This window comes from Xyrauchen texanus, chromosome 16 (assembly GCF_025860055.1).
Source record: "Xyrauchen texanus isolate HMW12.3.18 chromosome 16, RBS_HiC_50CHRs, whole genome shotgun sequence".
In the NCBI taxonomy this organism is placed as follows: Eukaryota; Metazoa; Chordata; class Actinopteri; order Cypriniformes; family Catostomidae; genus Xyrauchen; species Xyrauchen texanus.
Window position 1 is genome coordinate 19,083,405 of NC_068291.1, and position 24,010 is coordinate 19,107,414.

Sequence of the window (24,010 nt, forward strand, 5' to 3'; positions counted from 1 at the left end):
AAAGATATATGAGAAACTCATATTTATACCATGTATTAAAATAATTTTTTTAGATGAGAAATTATTATGAGCATTTTGCTCAAAAATGTTTTTCATAAAATAAAATATTTTCTGTGATATTTTTTCATTTAAGTGTTTTTATATTGAATCGAGATAATATTGAATCGTGAACCTCATTTCGTATATAGAACCGAATCATAAGATAACACTATATTCCTAATATAAAATAATAGAAAGTAATTGTGTTGAGGTTTTATACTTCAGCAAATTAAACTTCAGCATTCAATTTCTTTTAAATCTCTCTCTCGCTCTCGCTCTCGCTCTCTATATATATAGTGTCTAATAATGCATTAGCGATTTACACTTAAAATTGTCTTGCCAATAAAGCTTGAAATTAATTGAATCTGCCCATTTCATCCTTTTATTAAAAAAGTCCAGTGAAAAATGCCAGATGATTTTGCACAGCATTTAATTAAAGCTTGTCTATTGATTTTGTGTCATGTATAAAGATACTTGTATCAAAGATTAATACCTTTAAAAATGTGTCAAAGGCCACGTCCACAATAAAACGCATCTTTTTCTATAAGTTTTGGCCTTCCGTCCACATTGGGACAGCATTTTAGACAGTGAAAACTGAGCTTTTCGAAAAGTGGATACATTTGAAAATGCCATCTTCAAATTTGAAAATTGTCATCTGAAGCAGTCATGTGATCCATTCAACCCAAAACAATCAAGACCCATGGTGTAGCACTGTTGTTAAAGATAAATGTTTCTTTGTACAACTTTCACAATGCAGTTTATTTAGAATTGCTGTCCAATGAAGGAACAAGAGGAAAATTGCATTTCAGCACTTTTGAAAAACACTTGTAAGCCACAGTGTGGACAGAAAGCATTTTGAAAATGAAACACCGTTTACAAATGTATCCAGATTAATGTGGACGTAGCCAAAAAAAATTACATTTTCACATCTTTATATTTAAATAATTTAAATAAATGATGACAAACCAATTTCTTTCAAATCTTTTGAGACAAAGTATAAAGTAAATGTATAATAAAATTTTAATGTTTTTTTAATGTACCATGATTAGTCAGAATTAATCACAGTAAACTGTGTGAATAATTAGCTTAAATGTTTTAATTGATTCACAGCCCTCCTTTAATCTAAATAAAATGTGGAAAATGGCGTTATGCATTGATACTGAGGAAAAAAGATGTTTTAATGATAATGTAACACAGGATTTAAATACTTTATAAGGTGTTTATGTAAAGTATTTTTTGTCAAAACCAAGCAAAATTGATTGCACAGCCATTAGGTCATTTATCATGTTATTGATGCAATTCAATATATACCGTTATTTAAATTAGCCAATAATAAGAGATGTTGTTTAAATATAACTGAACAGGCAAAAAATAGGCTGTTTAATTCTAAGCATCAGAGAGAGGTGGCATATGGTCATATACAACTAAATTACCAATTTTTAGTGCTATTATTAGAAATAATACAAAAGTGCAGAACAGGCTATATGATTAATTTCTATAGAAGGAATCAATGCTCCTTCACTAAGAACATCATAACTTATACAGAGTGATTTTTTTTTTTTTTACTGTAGTCTGGACTGAGTCTTACTTCATCTCACTGCCTTTGATCCAGGCAAGTCTCCATGCAGTACCAAACTGCAGCTCTGCTCTCTGGGAGCAGTGCGGTGGGATTAAGAGGGAGTCTGATGGGCAGAAGGGCGAAGAGCGCAGGGATCTTCCACAGTAACGCTGGGGCTTAAAGGAGCGCTAATTAACACTAGGGCTAAATCAAGACCTCACAGGAAAGAGCAGCTCCACAAGCGCTTTAATTACCAGCACAGAAGCTAACCCTGCTCTAATAATAGCGCTCAACTCAACCTCTGCCTTCCCACGAGACACGTACTACGAGCGCTCCCAGTGGAGAACACAGTAATGCCAACCTGCACGACCCCATTATAATTTCTAAATAAAGTGAGATAATACAGGATATATTTTTAATGCTCTGTTATCAGTAGAAAAGCTTAACAAGACATGGCAGGGCTGAATAAAAAAACAAATATTTCTTACCAGAGATTAAACTGATAAAAGGCAATATACTCAATATCACATGTGATTTTCAGTCCAAAAGTTTACTTGCAGAAGCATTGCAGTGCTGTTATACGAAGTACCAACACTCTTGGAATCCTGCAGATCGAAATTATTTTACTTGTATAAATAAATATATTATACTTGTATAATATAAGCTGAATAGTCTATCCACTAAATGTATAACATCAAATCAACCAATCACAACTTGCTTGTGAAATTTCAGCTCTCTCATTGGTTGGATCTAAAACTGTATGTTCAAAAGGCCAATGAAATAGTAGGAGATGTGAATGTGGGAGGGGAGGTAAGTGGGTGTGGCTTACCGTGTCACTGCAGGAGCAGGTGAAATGGGAGGGAATGGAGGTGGGTGGGATGGAGGCACTCAAGGGCCCACCTTTTGCCATGACAACAGCATGACTGGGATAAGACTTCATGCTCTGATGATAAACATGAGACATATGACAAAAGACTTAACACATACACATTACACATGTATGATGGGAACGTCAAGGACACGAGAAGATGAAAAAGAATAGTCTTAAACTTGAGAAACAACAATTGTTTGTGAGAAAGACGAAAGTCAGCTGTCTGATACCGTATAAATACAAATCAGTGCATCAAGCCAGCCTTGGATACACTAAATGTATAAAAGTATTTAGATACCTATACAGCACAGCCATATGTGCTTGTTGAATATTACATTTTAAAACCTGTGTTGATGAACATTACTATACATGATTTGCTGTGTTTTAAAGCAGAACCTGCCCAGATCATTTTTGTTATTCTCAAATTACATTTTGATAACAATGTATATAAAAAGCATTTCTTTATAAACTAACCACGCACAATTTAGTTTAAACAGGCTCAATCAGTGGTAAAATAGAAGTGCTAAAACTAAAGTTATAGGACTACAAACATAATTAATGTTTAATCCAAGTGTTCAAAAGCCTCTCCAAGCAAATAAAGCATAACAATTGTACATAATAACTAATTACACATGCAAACACAATAATGACTAAAGGTTTGCATAGCATGCAGACATTATTTTAGAAATGAGATTTCATAGAATGAGTTTCATTCTTTGCCATTTAAGTCATCATTGAGTCTGTATCAGGTACTTGGCGCCATCTCCTGATAGCCATATGTAACAGTCAATCACATGTCTCTTTGCCCAAATATGGATGACTTTTGCATCAATCTGAACATAATCCAGATAAATTGGTTTAGCGTTCCATGATGCTACATAATTTCCGATGACGTCATCTGATCCTGGAAAGCTAACATATTTTCAGCCAGATTGCAAGATTCCAGATCGACAGATGCAGCGTGCACATTGTGCTTCATATCAATTATCGAATGATCTATGCATTCGATCACCTTGTGTGTGGGCTCGTTTGAAAGATAATTGCCTCTTCTAAGTAATGGTATGTGATATTTTATGTAATTATTCATAAAGTTGTAAGCAAAAACACGGCATATAATCAATACCCGTTTACATGAAACATAAATGTCAAGTACTTGTTCAGTTTTGGTCATAATGCCTAAATGCATTGTAAAACAAGTCTTCTAAACTTGTTGTTTTACTAAACTTTTTGTGTTACCGTCTGAGCTTAAAGGGTTAAAAGAGATGTTTGTGTACACTCTATATCGATCATGGTGGTATAATTCATCAAATAATGACTAAATGATGTGGTGAAGACTGTTATAACCAGTAATAGACTGATATATCAGCCAGGCCAATTAATCAGCCGATATTTGTCCATTTTATCAGATAACCGCGTTACCAGCTTGGCTGATTAACAAGAGTGTTTTTTTTCCCTTTGTGTCCATTTTGTGTATGTTTATCAACTGCATTTAATATCACCTATCCTGCTCTCTAGATATCAAATTGGCCATTGAAAAACCCATATCAGTCAACCACTAGTTATAACCTAGCATATTTCCAGATGTATGGCTTAGTCAAGTGCACTTTCGGCATGTTAATTAGATGATTCAGTTGTCCTGATCACTGTAGTGGAGTGATACTATACTGTCCCAGCAGAGTGAGCCAGATCGCGGTGGTTTTCCACAATCTCTGCACTATAGTGATCAGAACTAGTGGTCGACCGATAAAAAATGTTTAATGGCCGATGCCGATATCCAGAGAGCAGGGTGGCCAGTAGGCCGATACAATGACGATATATAACACAATTTATAAAGTAAATATCAAACATAAAATTGCTAAAAATAATAATAAACTCTTATTTAGCACTATATTTACTCAATTTCACATGAAACAAAAATCATCTAAAATATATTGTATTTTAAATGATAGATAGCAGTTTATTCAGATTTCTGTTAGTCATCAAATTTTTGTAATTTATTTGCACATGAAGAAATTGTTAATATATTAAGAAGAAGGAAATAACAGTACACACAGTAGTCATGTCCCATGGATGGCATGTCCATGTTAGCAATCGTATTTACTCATCAAACCAATTTTACATACAATGTATAGTGAATAAGACATTTACTTATAGCACCCGTGAAGCACTTTTACCTTTGGCTGCATCCAAAAATGTCGTATAAATTAATGGCTTAACTAACGTCTGTTTTGAATGAATGGAACTCTTAAGGAAACTGGTCTCTGAACAGTTTGAAAAGCACCTTATTTTCATCGTTACAGCATTTTCCTGGTTTCGGACGAAGCCTTAAAACTGCACTAACGCACTCGTGTGGATCCGGCATGAGCAGCAGCAATCTCCTCACAGTTTAACCAGCCTGGATCGCCTACTTGGATTGTCACAGACGGAAAGTCAGGATTTGTGAATGAGAGGAACGTTTGATCCTGATCATTTTGATTCTGGCTGACAGAATATGTGCTTCAGAGGAAGACATTAGATGAGTGCTTGACGGGAAGAAAACTAGGGGTGGGGAACAAAATTAGTCACTTAACCATCGCAATTGTTTTTTTGATTTTTTTTTACAATTGTGAAATAGATGTTTTTATTACAAAATGAATATAATTCATATTCAATTGCTTTCTTTTAGTCTTTGCTTATAGACGAGGTGGAGAGAAGTTACTGCATTTATTCCAGCAGAGGGTGAAAATTATTTGTTTTCATCTATGAGTATTACGTGATGTCAAATCTATTTCAAGCAGATGCGAGAAAGCCAAAAAAATGGCGGACGGACAAAGATCTGCAGGCATATGACCTGCACCTTCACATTTTAAATCTATAGTATGGAAACACTTTGGAATTTACACATTACCTGGAAATGCAGAGCTAGACATGACTAATTTGGTATGCAAACAATGTCATGTACTGGTACCGTATTGCACCAACATGAGCCCCATCTTGTTTAACACCATCCAGAGCTAAACGTGGAGCTAGCCAAACAACCTGTAGCAGCAGCAAGACAACAGACTCTGGATGGGACAATGAATAAACAACCCAGCGGTACAAAGAAAGCAAAACGCATCACAAAGTCAATTGCTCTTTTTATCTCCAAAGACCTTCGTCCATATAGCGTGGTGGAAAATCTAGGTTTTCGAAACATGGTTTACACATTGGAGCTGCGGTACGTAATACAATAAGCTGTAGCACTTTCCTTAAAAATGTATTTTATTTACCAAATATACAGTACTGTATGATGCTCCTGAAATATAACTCAGATAGATGTGATGCATTGTTTTTGTAAATCTGACTCATCGCATATACAGTCTCTATAAGTGTAGGATTCAACTTTTTCCCATGATCTAGTGTTTAAAAAAGCAAACAGAAATCACAATACATTTTAATATCGAATCGCAATACTTGTAGAATCAAAATACATATCGAATCGGTACCCAATTATCATGATAGTATCGAATCAGGAGATAAGCATATCGTGCCAGCTCTAAAGAAAATGTTGGATTTACGTGAGGTTTGTGAATGACATCTTTTTAAGCGAGATATCTGCATATTTGCAGATGGTATATAATAGAAGCTTTATTGATATTTGACTTTTATCATTAAAAAAAAGTTACAGGGAACTGTTGAGTAGAGTGATAGAATACGTTCTTCAGAGGAAGATTTATGAGTGTTCCACAGGATGCTGGATCTGCTCAAGTTGTGTGAGGTTTGTTTATTACATCTGTTTAAACGAGATATGTGCATATTTGCAGATGGAATATGATATTAGTTTTATCAATATTTGCATTTTTATCATTAGACAAGACAGTTAAATGGTATGGGGAACTGTTGAGGAGAGAGCGGGAGAATGAAACAGACGAACACTTTAACATTATGAGCTCAAACGCTTCTGCCGTGGCTCTGATATGTGGACCATTTAAATGAGACTGTGTTGCTCACCGGTCTATTATTACAGTAACACGATGGCACGTAACAACAAAATTAACCATGACTGGTGGTTAACATGTCTCAGTCGCTTCACATGCAAGCAGGCGTTGGCGATATATCGGTCGACCAGTACTCAAAACCATCCTCAAGATCAGAAATGCAATGGGCAAATTGCGTACAGCACAGATTTTGTGGGCATGTTTGCGCCGTTGAATTATGATCTGCATAATTCCTTTAGTGAATCGAGTGCTAACCCAGCATAGACAGCGAATGCTAACAAATGCAACTTTTACAAGGTGCATTGTTTTTCTTAGTCAATTCCCCCTTCATGTTTCTGAGGCCACTGGGAGTGTGTGAATTTTGCGTCCCTGTGGTTTCTTCTAAAGTTTGTTCTAAAGAAAACTGATTGTATTGCTGTATACTTGATTTTAAGCACATATTAATCATTTGGATTGGTGTGTCTGCAGTCTGTAGGCTATGTTGTGTATTAAGAGGAACAGCTTGAGCCAGTCTGAGTGACAGTTTAACATGTTGTTTAACATCTAGCATCACTAACCTTAGCAGCAATAGCAGCTGCTGTGATATGAGAGGAGCCACTGTCCTCAGTGGATGCCACACCGCTGTCCTTCTTCTCCTCGTCCTCTTCCTCACACTGCACACCCTTGTCTTCTGTCTGCTTGTGTGGGCTGGTCGTGGGTGGAGGAGAGAGGGGTGGAGGAGGAGATGGCAGGTCCTCCAGAGCATCGTGTACCTCCTTCACTTTCACTGCAGCATCCCGCAGCAGGTCTATGGCGTGCGGCAGAGCGGGCAGGATGAACTGGAAGCACTCCTGAAAAGAGAACGGGAGAAAGAGGGATGCTGTAAATAAAATGGTTGAGATGGTCTTTTAAGTCCCAAAACACGTTCCTTTGTGTCAAGTTTGAGCTCAAATCTGACAATAAAACTTGAAAAACAAAAAATGCTATGGAAAAATACATTTAGTTTTTCCAAGTTATTCCAAAGCCTCACAGTGTGAGTTTCTGAATCTTCACTGAGTACATTTTTTTCAGCTATTGCAAACATCGCATCTTGGCTCTTCATGTACCATTTAGCAGTAATTTGAGGTCTTCACAGCACAAATCCCTATTATTCTCCATCATAACAGTGTGTTAGTAATGGCCCACTATCTATCCGAATCCCCTAATAGGATGACATACAGGTCAACCAATTGCCACTAACTTAATGGAATTTCTAATACAGTTGGACATCTTCCATTTTGATGGGCTAAAGTCTGATAAGGACACAGCGTGGGAACTTAACACAGGTGGCCGAACTGAATTGCTCTTAAACTGCAATTGTTAAGTACTTCTGGCAGGAGAATAATAATGAAGAGGAGGATGGCAAATGGGATGTAGACAGGTCCAGGGAGGGTTCATGCTCTGGAGTGTTGCTCACCCCAGGTCTGATGTGGTTGCATCTCTCCGTTATGGTGACTCAGAGTTAAAACGAAGATTAATGTGTGGAGACATCAAAAGTCCTGGGGCAACTTCATGTCCTCTTGGTGCATGTAGCGATAGTCAATTTCTGTATTTGTGGTGCAAGGTGAGGCACATGCGTGTGTGTGTGTGTGTGTGTGTGTGTGTGTGTGTGTGTGTGTGTGTGTGTGTGTGTGTGTGTGTGTGTGTGCTGACACTCAAGATCTGAGCACACTAGCTCTGTAAGCAATAGCACCTGAACTCTAAGAAAAAGTGATGGGCAACTCAAACAGACTGAACATGCCAATGTGTTTACATGAGTGTATGGAATGAAATGTGCATTTTGATCATTAAAGGCAGTCAAGCATACCTTCGCATGGCGAAATTGCGCGGTTGAAGAAGGTGGGGGCATATGTTAATAGCAAAATAATGACCAAGCAACCTCTTTCTAATGCTGAATTTTATACTCTGTGACAGAGAAGTTAAAAAGAAACCCGCCCACACAGAGGTCACTGCCAAGCCAAGCAGCTTCCTATTGATCAACGTGACAAATTTGCCTGTCAAAGTTCGCCAAACTTGAACTCCACACAAAATCCACAAGGGGACTTTCTTCACCACCGGAAATCCATTGCGCAGATTCACACTCAAATGACTGTATTTCACCCATGGAAATTTGCTGTGTAAAGGTATGTGTGACTGTGCCTGGTGGGCAACTGTTTATCTTTTTTTGAATCGTTGGGGTGTTCCTCCTTGATAATTTCAATTAGGTTGGTTCCCCTTGATCATGTTTTGCCGTTGGTCCAGGGGGCGTCAGAAGTTTCGGGGGGGGGGGACACAAGGAAATTCTAGCGGGTTCAATGCCCCCCTAGCCCCCCTTTAGACACGGCCATTTAACCCAATGATTTTCAGGCTGGTTTGCGAATGATTTACTCTAATGAGTCCGTTCTTTTGAATCTACACCCCAAAATATAAAATGCCCATTTCAAAAACAAACAAAATGGAAGCTCAAGCAGAGGTATCAAGTTATCTAGTTATCTAGAATATAGAGTTCATATTGAATGTAAACAAAGCTATTTAGCAAGATAAGTTAATGTTGACAGCTCATCAGGCAGGGGCCTGGGTAGCTCATTAAGTAAAGACGCTGACTACCACACCTGAATTAGCAATTTTGAATCCAGGGTGTGCTGAGTGACTCCAGTCAGGCTTCTTAAGCAACCAATTGGCCCAGTTGCTAGGGTGGGTAGAGTCACGTTGGGTTTACCTCCTTGTGGTCATTATAATGTGGTTCTCGCTCTGGGTGGGACACGTGGTGAGTTGTGCGTGGATGCCGCGGAGAATAGCGAGAAGCCTCCACATGCGCTAGGTCTCTGCGGTATCGCGCTCAACAAGCCACATGATAAGATGGAGTGGAAGTGGCGGCGTAGGGGCTAAAGCAAAGAACTGGTAAGCAGAAGGTTGCCGGTTCGATCCCCACAGCCACTACCATTGTGTCCTTGATCAAGGCACTTAACTCCACATATCTCTTTGGATAAAAGTGTCTGCCAAATGCATAAATGTAAAGGTAAATGTAAGATGCGTGGATTGACTGTATCAGAAGTGGAGGAATCTGAGATTCGTCCTCTGCCACACGGATTGAGGCAAGTCACTACACCACCACGAGGACCTAGAGCACATTGGGAATTGGGCATGCCGATTTGGGGGAGAAAATAAAAAAATAAAAAAAATAATTGTTGACAGCTCATTGACTGTAACTGCCATGGTGTCCCAAGTGGTTTATCCGCTAACAGTGAGACAATGTCACAGCAAACCATCCAGGATCTCGAACCATGGAAGTTCTTTTATTGGGCACTGCTTTGTTTATTGTGTGTTTTTACATATTTTTACTGTGCCCGCAATTTTAAAATTTTTCCCAAACCTGTACCGTTGCGCATGATACACACAACCTGGCAAGTCTGGCAAAACTCCTCCTTTGACACTGACCCAGTCACAATCCCCAGTTGGCCTTGTTTGGCACAAAGGTAATCCACGGGCAAAAGGCCATTGGCCCTGAGAAAGTCCAGAGGAGGCACAATGAAGCCTCATAAATGACAGTGGGAACGCAACAGGCCCTGGCACGCACGCCCTAATTTGGCCCAGTAGTGGAAATGCGGCTAATGATTGAATTTAGTCCATGCCCCAAAAAATCTGTTGAAAATCAATTTAATATTAAAAAAATCAATAATTATACTAAAATTATATTTAACCATCAGTATCTCTGTCTCTAACGGTGTCTCTCCAAAAACTCGTAGTCTGGTGGCCTGCCTCTTCCTCCATTTTAAAAGCAAGAAGGGCAAACTCAATGCAGCAGAATAGTCCCTCTCAGTGAAAAATCAGGGCTGAGAGGAGGATGCTTTTATGGGTCGTGGACGTGAGATGGAGGGATGCTTTTATTTAGGCAGGGAGAGGAGGAGAGCTGAAGCTGAGCTGGACCGATCATAAAGGGGGTTCTTCAAAGTTTAATCCCCTTATCGGCTCGGCTTTTGGACATCAAAGCGCCAGTGAAAGCGGAGTGCTCCGTGACTGGGGCTGATGGGTACTGAAGATTAATACCATGGTCCTATCAGCAGAGCTCCATAGGAAGGAGCTGTAATAGAATTGGCCACAATGTTAACATGGTAAGTGTGGGTGAAAGTGTGCATGAGAGGTGAAGGGAGGGGAGGGGCTTACTCTCTTTTTAAGATTGAGGATCTCAACTGAGGAGCATTGATGGGAAGAATCTGTTCTATTGAACAGGTTGTGACAATAAACCAAAAATCCAATTCAGTGGTTTTTGTATGTCATCATGTGGTCCCAGATATCCCAGCATGGATAAAAGTCATGTGCTTTTATAAATAGTGCTCTTTATTGTAATTGTATGTATCCCAGTTTGTTGCAGCTATATAAGGCAGAAATATATGGCAGAAATCTTAAGAGTAGTATGCTACTCCAGACATAGTCATTGTCCAAGTATGAACCTCTCAACAGTTTCAGTTCGATTTGTAAAGACTTCCTTTGTAAGAGTGTTCAGAAGGGTTGAAGAAAGTGGAAGTGACTAGAATACATATGCACAAAGACACAAACAGAAACTGCTTACCTGTGAGCCCTTCTTGCTCCCAGGTAAATTAATGATGAGGGTTTTGCCTCTGATTCCACATACAGGTCTGCAGAAAAGAGATAATTAGTATTCAATTCCATTAATATTCAAAACACGTACTTTATACTAGTGTGTTTGAGTGTGAAAGGCAGAGAGATGGAAAGAAAGGAGAGGACATGCATGTACATTCACCTGGACAGCATACCAAGCGGTGTGACATTTAAGGAACCCATGAGCATGGCTAGAGCCATCCCTGGAGCTTCACGCTCAATCACTTCTCTGGTGGCCTGAAGATGGCAGAACAGACACAAATATATATATATAAGTAAAAAACTGTACAAACAGGTACTATTTGGTAATATAACACCAATATTGGTAATATTACACCTTTCTCTGTTATTTTTTTTTGCCTCTTTATTAGATACAGTGAAAAGGAGACAAACTAGTTAGGTACAAAGATTTTGTATAAACCATACAAAATTGTTTGACGAATAAAATTTTCTTTCCTGTGTTGACAAATTTCCTATTGAAACAAGAAGTTGGGGCTGGATATATTGAAGGACTTTTTTTTTTTTTTTTTAGCTTTTAATTTAAAACTAATAGCCTATAGTTTAAAAGACACCTCTAAACCATGATTTGCTTAATGCTTTTGCTAGTTGGTTGCAGGTAGGATTGCCACCCATTCTGTAAAATATTTAAAGATGAAACATTGCGCACCGTATTGAATCAATACTAGGCATGATTTGTCCTGTATTCTTAAAAGGATAGTTCATCTAGGTCTGCAACCTGACCAGAGCATGACGGGACAAACCTTGGGTTGGGTTTGGGTCAGGTTTTCAAATATGACTTCACCTACATAGCTTGTTTCATGCACTCTCTCTCACAGATGTGCAAATGGATAAGTTAAGGGCCGTTCACACCAAACGCGCCTGCTCTGTTTTTAAATTGTTTAGTTTTACTATACTGATTCGAATGTTGTCTATGCTGTTTACATAAAATACAGCCTATTGCAACAAATGTTCTTGCTTGGAGAAGAAATTATATATTTAACGATTTCAAGAGGGAAAATCCACCCTGTCATATAGTGACATTGTCGGGGGGCACCAAAAAACAATTATTTAATTGGACCTTAAAAAACATGCACACTACCAGTGTGCCAAGGCTCCAAACAGCAATCTTATCTGTGATTTTGCTGTACTATAAGCAACAAGACACTATATAGCATTGTGTACCCTATTGCTTTATTAAAACTGTTATTTAACTTTGACATTGGCTTGACAAAGCCTTGTCTTAAAATTAGTTTGAAAAATGTTAAGCTTCAAGACAGACAGACAGACAGGCAGACAGACAGACAGACGGATGGATGGTAAATGTAACACTATATTAACCAATCACTGTCAAGGACCAGAACGAATCGCATTATAGTTACTTATAATAGAGACCAAGCTGATTTTTATTTATGTATTTATTTATTTGTTTTTTAATTTATTAACTACAGTATTACTTTTTTGCTATTATGTATGTAAACAGGCTAAAATAATTCAGCATTTAGAGCCAATTGTTCTTCACAGTTCTGGCATTACCACAATGTTCATGACATCAGCACAGCACGGTCGCTGAGGTTTTTCATTACAAACTCAATTCCAGTGAGCCTTTGATCTCTCTCTTCTTCCATCTAAAATTCACGTTTTCCGAACCCTTCCCAGCATCCCCTGGGACTCCAATCCCTCAACCTCCACTGTCCCATTCCAGTGAAACACATACACACCCGCATATAGTGTTCAAGTAAACACATGCACAAACACACACACACACACACGCAAAGTCAGAAGAAATGTGCGCAGCAGGGAGGGGTGGAGAAAAAGAAAAAAGAGATCTCTTGCTAAAAGAAAAGGAACATTTCTCTGCGATGTGATGCAGTGTGCCCTTGAATTGAATGACACTTCAAACGCTCACATTAGTAAAAGGGAAAAGGAGAGCAGGATGCATCAAAAAGAGCTAGAGAGTGTCGCTACACCAGACATAATCCCCGCCAGACTCTGATATAGAAACACACATGCAAACACAATTTCACTCACAGACATTCATTACAGCAACTTTGTGCGTTGGTCTATGAGAACACACAGCAACAAAATACTGTGCCCCCAAAATGTATTTGGACACTTAGGCCTTATTTAAAAATACATGAATGTCATTGTTATTAGCAGTGGAGAAGCTCTTCATCAAATTCAGTATTTAGGCATTTGAACTCTACTATATTCAATGCAAGTGTTTGTTAAACTGGTAACACTTTACAATAAGGTTCCATTTGTTAACATTAGTTAATGCATTAGGTGTCATGAAGTCACAATGAACAATATATTTTTACATAATTTATTAATCGTAGTTAATGTTAATTTATTTAAAAAAAAATGCAATTGTTCATTGTTAATTCATGCGCATTAACTAATGTTAACATTTATGACTCTTGATTTTAAAAATGTATTATTATATGTTGAAATTAACATCAACCAAGATTAATAAATGCGGTAAAAGTAGCGTTCATTGTTAGTTCATGTTAGCTAATGTTAACAAATAAAATCTTATTGTAAAGTGTTACCGTTAAACTACTATATGTAGACACAACTTGTAGTTATTTCTGATACTTTCTGAACAATTTGACTTTCCGACATACAAAATATTGAAATTTTTTATTCAGTTCAGTTTTTGCATATGAAATATGAGGGTACGCATGTTTTAACATCTTGACAAGTTTTATTGTTCATAATAAATACATGTATTTATTATTTGTATTATTACATTTTGTTAAACGAATGAAGCAAGTGTTGTAACACCAGTGGTGATAACAGTAGTGACAAATTCTCTTAAAAGATTCATTTTCTAAAATGTTCTCAATAACATCACAAAACATCAGACTAAAATCAATAAATTATAGCATTAAATCAATAGTTTATCAATAATAATCTTTCACATGAACATTAAACAATGTAATACCATTGATATTTAATTGAAACGTGGATCAAAATACAATTAAAATGTAAATGAATAACTTTTTGAACAAGGTGGGAAAATCACTATATGCACATTTGAGCAGCCGCTTCTTCCTCTGACCTTGTAAGTTCGTTTCCACAACTTTTTGTATTATCAAAATACAAGTTTTTAGCAATGACATGAAATCAAGGGACAAATATTATTTTTAAATTATTAATTACTTATTTTGCTTTTTTGCACAGCTGATATATCTTGTACTAATGCTTGACATGAGAAAACAAAAAGAGTACAAAATAAAAACATAAATAACAGTAAATGCCATAGAAGTGGTGTACCAGGTTAAGGGGACAAGTTTTTTTTTTTTTTTTTTTAATTATTTTAATTTTTTTTTTTTTTTTTTCTTTTTTTTTTACTTTGTAAAACAATATAGTCAAACCATTATTTCATAAAATGTTAGGTTATAAAATTATGCCTTTTAATGGGATTTCTTGACTACCTTTTCATAACTGAAAAGTCAAGTGACATGTTTGTCACCATATTTTGATTGACACTTTTACAGGACTTTCCCCTCACACTTCTCATACCCTGACATGTTCTTCATGTGACTCACCAATTTAAACAATATGTATACACACAAAGCAATGCACACATGTAACACTTATGTAAAATGACACAACATTAACACAAAGCGGACTATTTCTCTCACTCTCACGCATATAGACACAGAAATACAAAGACACGTGGGGGTGGGGAATAAACACACACTCACATGGACACAAACACAAACAGGTGGGCTCCCATGTACCTCAGGCGTGACATCACGGGGTGCAAAGCCCGTTCCACCGGTGGTCAGGATCAAGTTGAGCTCTTTCTCATCGCACCAGTCCACCAGTGTCTCCTTTAATACACACACACACACACACACACACACACACACACACACACACACACACACGCGAATATAAATATAATCAATCCTGTCAGTGTGTTAAAAGAAACTTTCACTAGTAATTCTGTCAGTATATACTGTTTTATCTTTTAAAACGTATAGTATATTTATGAATTGAACATTTTAAAACAAACAAAACATTTTTGTTGTGTGCATGTGGTATCTTTCTGAAAACTAAATTCCACATGGTTTCATATTTTGACACACACATTTTTAATTGTAACTCGAGTGTAAAAAAGCTTTTTGGGACCACCATATGTAAGCTGGCAACCAAATATTGAAAAAAAATTACACCTAAACCTATGATGAAAAGAAGGCATTGTTTGAATATGTGGCATTTTTGAGCTGGCCTCTAAGTGCAAACGTGTGTGTGTGTGTGTGTGTGTGTGTGTGTGTGTGTGTGTGTGTGTACAGAATGTTTTGTGGAAGCGGTGAGAGAAAGCGTTACCTTGATCTCATCAATCTCATCAGGGACTATTTTGTATGAAGAGATTATGCCTCCGAGCCTGTGGGTGAAACACACACATTCACACAACCGACAACACCTGTTAGTGCATGTTCAGTCCTAACGGTGAAGGAGAAACACAGAGAGACACAATGTGACAGCATGCAGGGAAGAGAGTAAGAGCAACACAATGCCAGAGGTATGAGAAAGCTGTCAAAATACATCCCCACACACTCCACCCACAACAGGATGACAGATAAAGAAGAAATTTCCCTCTTTCAGGGGGCTGTTGCTGTTTTATGCATGTCTGCATTCTCAGGGGTGACGGCTCACGGAGGTTTTAACTTTGACAGTGCCGTTTTTAAGCCCACAAAACAGGTAGCTTAATGAAATGGCTAGGTTTCAAACACAAAGTCCCTAATTTAAGCAACCAGGTGTAAAATAACTTTTTAACAAATCATGTGGCCGCTAGTAGTACTGCAGCCAGCAATAATAATAATAATACAAAAAAAACTAATATTTTGGATTTTTACAAACAAGTTAGGGATAATGTACAGCGAGAGGGTCATTATTGCAAAAAAAACTAATAGTTTATTTGGGCTATTTTGACACTTTTTTTTATTAGACAGTATTAAGTGAAAGGAAATTATTGGTGAAAAAGAGGAAATGGAGTTGGAAGGAATCACAGGTCTGACTCGAAACAAAATCATCTGCTTGAGCACCAAGTCTCAACATATCAGGAGCATATGCCTCACTCCAGACAGCATTTTGCAACCATTTTTCCTGCCGGTGCATCTTAATTTTGTTAGAGGTCGCAACTTTTCCAAAATTGCCGTACTTTTATTTATTAAGCGCTGCCATATACTCCTAAAGTGTGACAAAATGGCACTACCCTATTAAACCTTGCATCGCAATAGCAGAGTGCACTGAACTCACCAGCCTTCACATCAGCATCCCAACTCAAAATTATTTTTTTACATTCGAATGTGCATTTCTAAGTGACAATAAAAATGCGATATACATATTGTTAACTGTATTTGTGATACAAAAATAATATTAAAATTGAAATGGTTTCTGTACTTTATTATTATACTTTCCATTTAAAGGCCCTAAAACTGGGGATGTGCAAGAGTAATCAGCTAATCAATGAATCGAGTAATTGTTCTGCATCAGAGAGTTGACTTTTAAAAAACACTTCTCGAATATCGTAAATTGATTTTCCTTTGTGCATTTGCCTGCCTTGGGCAACGCTGAATTATCCTGTATTTTGCCTCCGATTCTCTCACCAAATCTCGCAGTTACACTTGAGTCCACTGGGCTGTCCTGTGGATGTGTGACGTCGAAGTATATGTGTGCTTTCAAGCAAAGCCATGTGTGGCAATACTAGTAATATTTAAATTCTTATTAAATTCTACTCTTTTGGTATTCAGTTCTTGTTGGAAGGGTCTGTTTTTATGGTGGAAAGGAAATGTGAAGCAGTACAAGAAACTCAGAAGCTTATCAGACTGGTAAGTGTGTGTGACGAGGGGGAGGGTGTGGCCGGCCCGTGATGGAGCATGGCCTGATGGCACTGATTCGGCTGATCAGCAGGAGAGCGAGATAAGGGGCAGCTGGAGACGCCGGTTCGAGAGATAGAGAGATGCATGTGTGTCTGCATCCTTATGTTTTATGTTGTTTTAATTTCATTTATATCATTAAAAGTATATGTTTATTGTTAAGCCGGTCCTCCTCCTTGCACGACCTTTACCTGTTTCAGTGCGTTAAATATCTGAATAAGATAAGAGCACATTTTACAAAAAGCCAACTTTCACCACCTGTTTTTCTGAATAATACAAATGTGAAATAATAAAAATGTGATAGCCTTTTTATGTAGACTCAGAGTTTCATATATGTGCATTACCCTCATGCCGTCAGCATGTAAGCTCCAGGTGAGCGCAAATGTTTTTTTTTTACAGTTATTTCTAAATCTGTTTTAATGCATATTTTTCTTTTCAAAAGAAAAGCATAGTTTGTTGAAGTTAGTAATGTTTTTGAATAAAACAAAATGTAAATTTCACGTCCTTGTCATACTTGATATTTTAAACTGACATTTTAATTTACAACTAATCAATTACTCGTTTTTTGTGGGTTACAAAATCACTCGAAAATGCCCATCCCTACCTAAAGCCCACCAGTGCTCCCAAATGAAGTACTGGTGCCACAATCTGTAGAACTTGGTGGCACCAGTGCCACTGCTCTCAAATGTTAGTCTGGTGCCCTGGTATGCATTAACTGTTGTGCCATTGCTTTGACTAAAGAGGTTTTATAAACGATGACTAGCATTACTAGTATGTACATTTGTATACATTTACATCAAATACAATGCAGTTTGCATCTAAATATTCCCTTGATAATCAATAAAGCCGATCTTTCTATAAATATAAGTATTATGGTGTTATGCCCACAATAGAGTGAGAAATAGAGAAAAGAAAGAGAGAGAAAAAAAGGGAAGAGAGAAACAGGGAGAGCGGAGACTAAAAGAGGAATATGCGGAACACAAAGATGCAGAGCTCTTTAATCCGGTTGCCAGGGAAACCGCTGGTGTGTGAAGATTGGGGGTTTGAGGAGAGGTTCTTTAAGACAGAGATGAGTTTGGGATTTCAACCTGGGTATTTTGTTTGTGTGAGCGAGTACACACACGCACACACGCGCACACACACAAACAAACAAACAAAAAGAACTGGAAGAAAGGACTCAGAATCTAAAAGGAGTGCATTCTGAATTCGGACAGTTGTGTTAATGAGTGGATATGTGAGTTGGTTTACAATGCACGTGTGTGTGTGTGTATGTGTGTGTGTGTGTGTGTGTGTGTGTGTGTGTGTGTGTGTGCGTGTTTTTGTGATTTACGAGGACAATTTTGTAAGTTACAAATTAGTAATTACAAGGGTATTATGCTATAAATGTGATTTATGAGGACATTTCTAGTGTCCCCATAATTCAAATCGCTTAAAAATCATACTAAACAATGTTTTATTGAAAATGTAAAAATGCAGAAAGTTTTCTGTGATGATTAGGTTTAGGGGTTGTGTTAGGTTTAGAGGATAGAATCTATAGTTTATACAGTATAAAAGTCATTATGTCTATGGAAAGTCCTCATAATGATAGGTAGACCAACGTGTGTGTGTGTGTGTGTGTGTGTGTGTGTGTGTGTGTGTGTGTGTGTGTGAATATAGCTGAGGCCTGAAAATGGATAACACAGTGTCCTAACCAGGTGTAACGCAAGAAGTTTACATCAACGCAAAAATTCATCAATTCATACTGAATGCAAAGATTTCTTGTGATGCGACAAAATCACAGCCAATGATATTACAATATATTTGATGTTTAATACGGTGCTGGTTCTGCAAGCAAAAATCCCATAAATGTTTTTGGTATTAACAACAAATTATAAACCTATAAAGACAGACCAACTGTGAGTTTCAAGGTTGTTACTTGATGGTATATGCTTCTGCTGAAGCCACAAGTTCATGTTATTTCAACTTCATTTTTAAACTTGTGTTTAATTGCAGAATTCCTGGCAAAGAACTACACTACAAAATACTGAAGAGAAAGAGCCACCAAAGAGCTCTGCAGTGACCACCTACTTCCATGATACACTGTGAATGATATAATCGAGTCACTCTCAAACTTCTTATATATATGATTATTTTGCAATAAACTTAAAATATACACTCACTGAGCATTTTATTAGGATCACCACGGTCTTGATAAACTGCCCGAAGTGATCTTCTGTTGTTCTTATTGGACAGGATGTTATTTGTTGCATATTGATGTGTGCCTGATGAAGATCATTCTGATCAAAACTTTGTTGTGGTTTTTAAATTAATAAAAGGGAATTATTAAACTGTGCAGATCCCCTTCAGTTTTATTTCAGTGCTTTTTGCCTTGATCTGGCACCTGTTGTAGAAGTGTTGTATGTGTGTGCATTCCCCCTCCCTTTCATCAGGATGTTACGTGAACATAGCAACACTGTCTTCTTTTGGCTACATTTAAGGATTAGTGCACTCAAAAATTACAATTGTCATTGTTTACTCGTCCTTGTGTACAACTATCTTCAGCAGAACATGAGAAATTGTTAATATTTACCAATGCTTTTTTCCCATACAATAGAAGTAAATAGTGACTGAGGCTGCCAGTCCCTAACATTCTGCCTAACATCTTTTGGGTTCCACAGAAGAGTGTCATATGGGTTTGAAACTACATGAGGGTCAGTAAATGACAGATTTTCTTTTTTAACTAATCTCTTTAAAATCATAAATCTATTATTCCGTGTTTTATCCAGGCATTTGAAGTTAGTTAGGTTTTTAAACAATTTACTAAAGTATTATTTTAAAAATTATTAAAAACATTCAGAATCTTGTCAAATATTATAAATTGTTGTGCATGTTAGTACAAAAGACAACAAATTTGAGAACATTTTACACACACTGGTATAAAACATTGACAGTTGGAGTTCTGGCATTTTGGTCAAAGTATTTTATGTGTGGTCTGGGATGTCTCTAGTCAGCATAAGAGTATTCTGGTCAAATAAAAATATTAAAATTATACATAAAGTCCACTCCATTAATGAAACAAAAATGTTACACAAAGAAACAAGATTGTGGCCATGAAGTGTTATAATGCCTCACCAGTAGCACAAAAGCCCCACAACTGTTTTCATCATCACGTGAAAAGGAGCAGGGAGCACCATTTCTCCAGTACACTCTAAATTCTTTGGTCTTCTTATACCTCACAGCTATATACTTCCTCAGTAAATAGAGTTAATATAACATAAATATTCCTAACGAGTAACATTGGATTGGTCTGCCACAAAAAACATACAAAAGTGCTAAAGAAAACAAAATAATGCTGTAAACATAAACTGCTTTTTTTTATTAATAACATTTAAAAACAAGACATAAAGATGGTTAAGATGTGTTGTGTTGCACTTAAAGTAACAGCTTCTTACAATGAATCATATGTTTTGATTAGACAGGTAAATTTAAGAACTAATCAAGGATTTGATGGCACAAACACATACTTCCCATTATGTAAATTGGAGATTTTAAAAACCTAGTTAAGGTGAAAATAGTGGACTATAACATCAAACGACACAGGCCAGTGATATTAGCTAAAAAACTACATGAAGCACAAAACCACTGTACCACGCACTGTACTTTCACCCCAAAAAATTAACTTTTAACATTAAAGGGCACCTATTATGGAATTTTGAAAATTACCTTTCATGTAGTGTGTGACATAGATTTAAGTGAACAAAAACATCCTGCAAATTTTATATATGAAAGTTCACCGTAAAAAAAGTTATTGTCTCTCAAAAGTAGGAGTCGACTCTGAGTCAATGTAATGAATCGTTTTTCCAATGAGTCATTTTCCTTTTTGTTGTGACGTCAAGACGAAAAATTATCAAATTGTCCGCGCCCACTCATTGCGCGCGCAGACACCAGGGAAAACTTGAAAACATCATGTCGACAACAAGACGCTGTGTTCTGAAGTGCGTATCAAAAGCGACCTTTTATTCACTGCCCAGGGACGAGCATGTGAAGAATCAGTGGCTAGAGTTTATATTTACAACTATACCACACAAGTACAGCCCGAACCTTGTGCTGTGTTCGCGTCATTTTAATGACGATTGCTTTACGAACATGAATGCTTTCAAGTGTGGATTCGCGAGCCGGTTGATACTGAAGGAAGGTTCAGCACCAAGTTTATTTGGATCAGCTTCCTCCTCCGAATCACAGCCTGTAAGTATTATTAATAATTGTTGCTTTTATGTGTTTTTTAGCATGCTTAATAAGTATTTGTGTGTGTTGCGTAAGTTACACTCCGCGCAGCTTCTAGGTCTCCAATGTCAATTTTTTTGAAATATGTGAAATGTTTGTCGATGTTATTGGAGTTGTCATAAAGAATAGAGCAATAACTTGTAGTAATGCAGTGCTTTATCAATATGTTTATGCGCTGGGCTAATGCAAACAATAACTGATTGGGTGTTTACCACCTAACTTTGGGCTATGATCGCTAACATAAATCAACTCAGATTCCTTCTCTGATTTCGATTTTTTTACTACAAAGCGGTGATGGGCGTTCCGTTTCCGACAATCTCTGCACAGAGTATACCAATCACAACTGACTGGGTCATCTGACCAATCACCGCAGATTAGCATCACGCAAAGGAGGGGTTTGGAAAAATGAGTCGTTGAACGAATCATTTGGGAGTCGGTGAGCAAATCAGGTAAACATAAATGCATATTATAAGACAACAAAAGTGTTTTTTGTCATTGCATGCATGTAAAACTGTTGTTGGGGACTCCCAAAACAATATTAGGAACATTTTAAATGGCATAATAGGTGCTCTTTAAGTGATATTATTCTTTATGCACCAATAAAGCATGCATTTGCGAAATTTGTCCTACATAGACAGGAATGGGAACTCTTGATCATCATGGGTGATAGAGGTAGATCAATATATTGGTTTTACCGTTTAATCACTGCCGATAGAAGCCTTTGGAACTATCGGTTATCGGTCAAAACATATGTCAAAAATTGCCAAAAAAATATTTTATTCCACGGTATTCGTCTGTGGTCGGTGCTGGACAATTCTACAATTAGAACAGCTTTGTTCAACAGTATAATAGTGAATTCATAGGCTATGAAACGCTTAATTTGTTAAATAGCCTACTTCACTATATTGCACTGGATACAATGGAGACAAGTCTCCTTCACTTCAAAATAAGAGTGCCCAGTGTGTTCCAGGCATGTTTATAGTTAAAAATATATAGCCTCTTGTAGCCTCTGTCTCTGTGCTCATCATTGCAAGAAAAGACTAAGAATATTTTTTACATTCTATAAATCGATTAAAAAAAAATCGGCCAATTAATCTGTTATCAGTATTGGCAAAATCGGTTGACCTCATTTTGTGCTTCATTTAATGTTCTTGGAGCACAGAAGGACTGTGAATGGGAAACAATGGCTGGTAGTGTCAGAAATAGGCTACAGTATGTGTTGTGTGTGAGTCACTTACAAGGACGGGTCATGGACAAGATCTTTGAGGTTGACTCCACTGCGGTCCTCAGCAAGGTTTCTGAAGCAGCTGTCACTCACTGCAGGGAGGAAAGAGACAGAGAAAGTGTGAGAGACATAAGATAATGGAAGATAAAAGAGAAAAAGAGCACATCATTTCAGAATGCCCCTTCGCAGAGCGAATATTGTCTCATTCTTTAAATGTCACTTTAGTCCTGAGGTTAAAACACATTACTCAACAGTAGCACACAGCTACAAGCGTGGAGAATCATATGCTCGGGCCCTGATGTGACGCTGAGGCCACGCTGTTACGCACCGCAGAGCATTAACATTACTGTCCTCCTCTGAGTTATGTCAACTTCCTCTGGGATTTTAGAAGAAGGATGATGGTGAGCAGAACCAGCACCACTGATAATAAAAATCAACTCAGCACATCCTGAAGCACCAGTTCATAGCAACCAGCAGTTACTAAATATTGTACTACAACAGTAGTTAAAGGCATAGTGCACGCAAAACTTTCTGTCATCATTTACTCACACACATGTTGTTGAAAACCAGTATGACTTAATTTCTTCTGTGAAACACAAGTATATGTTAGGCAAAATGTGAATGGTGACTGGGGTTAACGTTCAGCCTAATTTCTCCTTTTGCGTTCCATATAAGGGAAAGTCATGTCTAAATGATGTAAAACAGTAAAAGTAAATGATGACAGAATTTTCATTTTTGTGTAAACTATTCCTTTAATGAATTTTCTTTAGTCTATTGTAGTTCAAAACAAATCAAAATCATGTAAAATGATGGAGTTAGAGAAACCGTAATAGAGAAGAGAATGATCTGTGCTGTATAAATAAATGATAAAGTGCTGGCATTCACCGTCACATTCCCCATCACGCAGAAGGACTCGTTGCAACACTTGCTTTATAATTGCAGCATTTTCTCACCCTACTCTCTTTTCTCCTCATCTCTTGCTCTCTCTCTCTACCCTGCTAAACCTTGATCTATAAATAGGCTGGTGTTCCCTGCAATAGCCAGTAGAAGTGAGCTCTCCTCAGAGAGGCAGCGGAAAACTTCTTGTCACAGGCAAGCAAACAAGCATCTGTGTGTGAATGAATGGGGATTGTATTACCGATGTGTACCGTATATATAGTAAGTGACCGAGAGGGTGTGTGCATGTGTGTGAGAGAGAGTGAGAGACACATCAGTTGGAACATTCATCAGAAACGTTAAACCATCAGAATGTTAATGTCACTACAAGGCAGCCCATGGTAATTTGATATATACCATTATTCTTAATGATTACCATATAAATATGCCATGGTATTTACTTGGCATTCCAAGGTACTTCAAATTATGCCATGAAATATTGATGGTAACAGATGGTAATACATCTATCTACCTTTGATGTACAGAATGATTACCATATTCATATGCCTTGCTCTTATATACATAGTGTTTGCATGTCCTTTGAAGAATGCAATGGTATTACCATTGTTCAGTGAAGGTAACAGAAGCTAATACCATGGTACTTTCATATCTTTAATATACGTATTGAATAACTATAGACATACACCATCATAT

General features: G+C 37.3%; 1 protein-coding gene across 2 annotated transcripts in view; it reads right to left on the reverse strand.

Moving 5' to 3' along the window:
• Positions 1–24,010, reverse strand: part of LOC127657276 (gephyrin-like) — a 123,059-nt gene that overhangs the window by 59,696 nt on the left and 39,353 nt on the right. For both annotated transcript variants that reach the window (XM_052146001.1, XM_052146002.1), the window contains exons 3-9: positions 22,434–22,512; positions 15,380–15,437; positions 14,788–14,880; positions 11,184–11,278; positions 10,992–11,058; positions 6,982–7,254; positions 2,427–2,540 (exon numbers count right to left, since the gene is read on the reverse strand). In XM_052146001.1, coding sequence (XP_052001961.1) covers positions 2,427–2,540; positions 6,982–7,254; positions 10,992–11,058; positions 11,184–11,278; positions 14,788–14,880; positions 15,380–15,437; positions 22,434–22,512 — 779 coding nt within the window. The remainder of the gene's footprint in view (positions 1–2,426; positions 2,541–6,981; positions 7,255–10,991; positions 11,059–11,183; positions 11,279–14,787; positions 14,881–15,379; positions 15,438–22,433; positions 22,513–24,010) is intronic.